This window comes from Macadamia integrifolia, chromosome 11 (assembly GCF_013358625.1).
Source record: "Macadamia integrifolia cultivar HAES 741 chromosome 11, SCU_Mint_v3, whole genome shotgun sequence".
NCBI classification, from domain to species: domain Eukaryota; kingdom Viridiplantae; phylum Streptophyta; class Magnoliopsida; order Proteales; family Proteaceae; genus Macadamia; species Macadamia integrifolia.
In genome coordinates, this window is record NC_056567.1 from 30,820,763 (window position 1) to 30,824,131 (window position 3,369).

General features: G+C 33.0%; 1 protein-coding gene across 4 annotated transcripts in view; it reads left to right on the forward strand.

Annotated features, from left to right (window-relative positions):
- Window positions 1-948, forward strand: part of LOC122093867 — a 23,353-nt gene extending 22,405 nt beyond the window's left edge. For all 4 annotated transcript variants that reach the window (XM_042664412.1, XM_042664411.1, XM_042664415.1 and 1 more), the window contains exon 17: window positions 508-948. In XM_042664412.1, coding sequence (XP_042520346.1) covers window positions 508-615 — 108 coding nt within the window. In that variant the 3' untranslated portion in view covers window positions 616-948. The remainder of the gene's footprint in view (window positions 1-507) is intronic.
- The last annotated feature ends 2,421 nt before the right edge of the window (window positions 949-3,369 follow it).

The following is a 3,369-nucleotide window of genomic DNA, read 5'->3' on the forward strand; positions in this document are numbered from 1 at the left end:
CCCCCCCCCCCAACTGACATCATGGGAACCCTCGCACAGTGACTACATTTTGAAGTTTATTGTGTGTGAAACCATCATTCAGATTCAAGCAGAGTTGAGTTTGGCAGTTTACCAAAAAAGAATTTGGCATTGTGTCATCTATATATTTTTTGGGTGTCATGCTCAATGTAGTATGGACTAATGTGCAGGTGCGGAATTACGTTACGCACTGTTCAGATAGGTTAATTGTACTGTTATTGTGGAACTTTTGTTTTCCAACTGTTGAACTTACCCAATGTTTGCCTTCATTTTCATGTTGGTGCTTCCTGCAAAGTTTTAAGAAGAGCCTTTACATGGGACATGTTATAAGTACAGAATTACTTCAAGGGATGTAATAAATGACCTTACATAAATGCCTTGGCTTGTTTACGAAGTATGAAATTTTGAATGCTCACAATATTTGGGTTTGGGTTAGCTGTTTCTTCAGTTTGTACTTAGTGGTCCTTATGGTTGGTTCTTATTGAGCAGATAAGGAGACAATCAACATCGGAGCTTAAAATCTTTCGAAAGCGGTGGGACCAGGCTGTCAAAGAGGACATTGAATGGACTGACCCGTTCAAGAGAAGCCAAAGATGACATTGGCACGGCTGAGGTTTACCAAATTTTTTTGTTAAATTTATGCATTCTTTAGTCTAGATCTCTGTTCCCTGTTTCTTATGTCATTTTATTCAGTCTGTTGAGGCCCATTGAATCACAGATATTATATTATTGCCAAAAAAAAAAAATCACAGATATTAAGTGTTTGTTCTTGATGTCTAGTTATTTTCATGGCATCAGTCATTTGTATTTTATTAATTTTGTTTGTATTCATTCTTGGAATAGATTTTGGACGCCGATTCTTCTCCATTTTCTTGCTTTAGAACTTAGACAATCTATTCTGAGAATGCATACCTATCAAGTTTAAGGCTATATTTACGCATTCCATTCTGATGGTGTGTTTTTCCATTCTCAAAATGCAAAGAGAACACTATTTGGATACATTTTCGTAAAATTTGCCGAGGCGAGAAAACTCAGCAGAGAGATTCAAAACTTGCCAATTTGATTCAGCGTTTGATATTCGTATTTGGATCCTCTCCCCTCTCTCTGCATCCACTCTACTCCATAAGAAGTTCTTGATTTCATATTTATAATTACTCCTCGCTCTTTCTCAACTTCAATTAATTCAATATTGTTATAGCCATATAATGCATACCAAACACAAAGAACTCCAATAATTCTGTGCACTAATTAATTTTGGAGTCTCTTTATAATATAAATTGAGATGTTACGAAATTTGTATTAATTGCATTCAGTATAAGTTCAAGATATGTAACTGTTCTAATCATATTTTGGCTCGTGATCAATCCATAGATAGCAATAGAAAATAAATAAGCACTCAACAAATATATGGTCCCGCGTTCTCCCTCATTAATCCTAAGTCGTCAAACTTGATCACATTATAATGCATGTCAATTGTAGGTTCTTTAAGCTTTCTGAACTGCTCCTCTCCGAGAAGATCCATGGAAGACATGGGACAGAAATAGAGGAGCAGTTTTTATAATTGTTTGATTCAAAGACATTAAGCCAATGCTCCAATGGAACAATTCTTTAATTTAAGTAGTCATTTTTTAATGAAATCTCTTTGTCCCGACTTTGACGCTGCAACAACAACATTTCTTTGTACCGCTGTCCATTTCAGCATATATAATAATAATAATAATAATAATATAAATGTTGGGAGGTATGGTAGAGATATAACACATGTTTAGTACAAAATTACTAATGGTTTATGTCTTTTGAGATTTAGGCAGAATAATTTTATACTAAACATGTGTTGTATCTGTCATACCTTCCTATGCATAAAAATTGTCATATATGCTAATGTTGTTTGTTATATATGAGAAGCGAAGAGGCCAACAAAGAAAATCAAATATTTTCTAAGGAAAAAGTTAGGTATGCTAGTGGTATATTTAAATATGTCTTTCTCTCTCTCCATTCTATTTTCCTTGAAAAGAATCCCTTATGCCCCTTCATTCCAACCCTCTCATTAGTTGAGTTGTTAGTTTTAAGAAAACTTTTTTTTTTTTATTAGACAACTGACAACTGACCAAATATAATCCAAACATTGACAAATACATATATAAAGACAGTATCTTAGCTGCAAATTTTGGTTGTTTTAATTAATTTGAAATGCTTGCAACTTTCCAACTTTCATGTGATAAATGTATTTATTTAATTTGAAGTGCTTGCAACTTTCCATGTTTTGTGTAATAAATGTAGTATGAGCCAATTTGTGAAATGGTCATCAATCGGGGATTAATTTAAACAAAATAAAAGAGTTAAAATATTTTTCACCTTCTGATTTCAAGATCTATTATAGTAAAAAGATCCCCACATCAATAAATTTTGTATATGCAAAGGGTGTTTCCTTAATAGTGGCATACCTTAGGAGATGAGATTATAAATTCTCTATTTTTTAATGAAAGTAAATCATGTCATTTCCCATGTTTACTTGAAAAATATAAATGACAGTGATATCTATTGATGATGATAATTAATAAGGGTGTCAATCGGTTCAGTTTCGGTTATTCAGTTCGATTTTGAATAGGCTCCAAATGATGATAAGGAGGACCATAACCGAACCGAGAACCTACTTGGTTCCGCATTTAGATGCTTAAACCGGTTCAATTTGGCTCGATTTGATTTATGTTCCAATTCGGTTCTGATACGCAGTTTTAATTTGGTTTTATATCTCGGTTTTAATTCGGTTATGAAAACGGTTTCACTTTTGAACCATGACTGTGATGGACCAAAGACCATAATGGACTCAAGTTATGGGCCTTTTGGCCATTTCTAACTCCCAAATTATCTTAGCTTGTAAATATGTGATGATAAATTGCAAAAAACACTTACCACATAAGAAAAAAAAAGTTTGAAAAAACACTCTTGAATGATAAGAGCAATTCGGTTTGGTTTCAGTTCGACGGTTCTAACACCCTAAACCAAAGCTGAGCCAAACCGAATAGCATACTCACATATTCAAATCGAATTTAAACTGAACAAATTAGGTTCGATTTGGTCCGATTAATTTGGCTTGATTTCGGTTTCGATTTGAAATTGACAGCCTTGATAATTATGCATTATTTTTAATTGTATTTGAAAACCATTTTATACCCCTAATGTAAAGAATTTTCAAAAATAAAACAATGGATTAATAAAAGAAGGGAATATCTGAACGACGCTTTTTACATATGTATTTAGAATTTGACACATTTTACTTGCCTCTTGTCTTATTCCCATATGATCTTTAGGATAAGGGTATAAGATGGTTTTCAAAATTAATTTGAATAT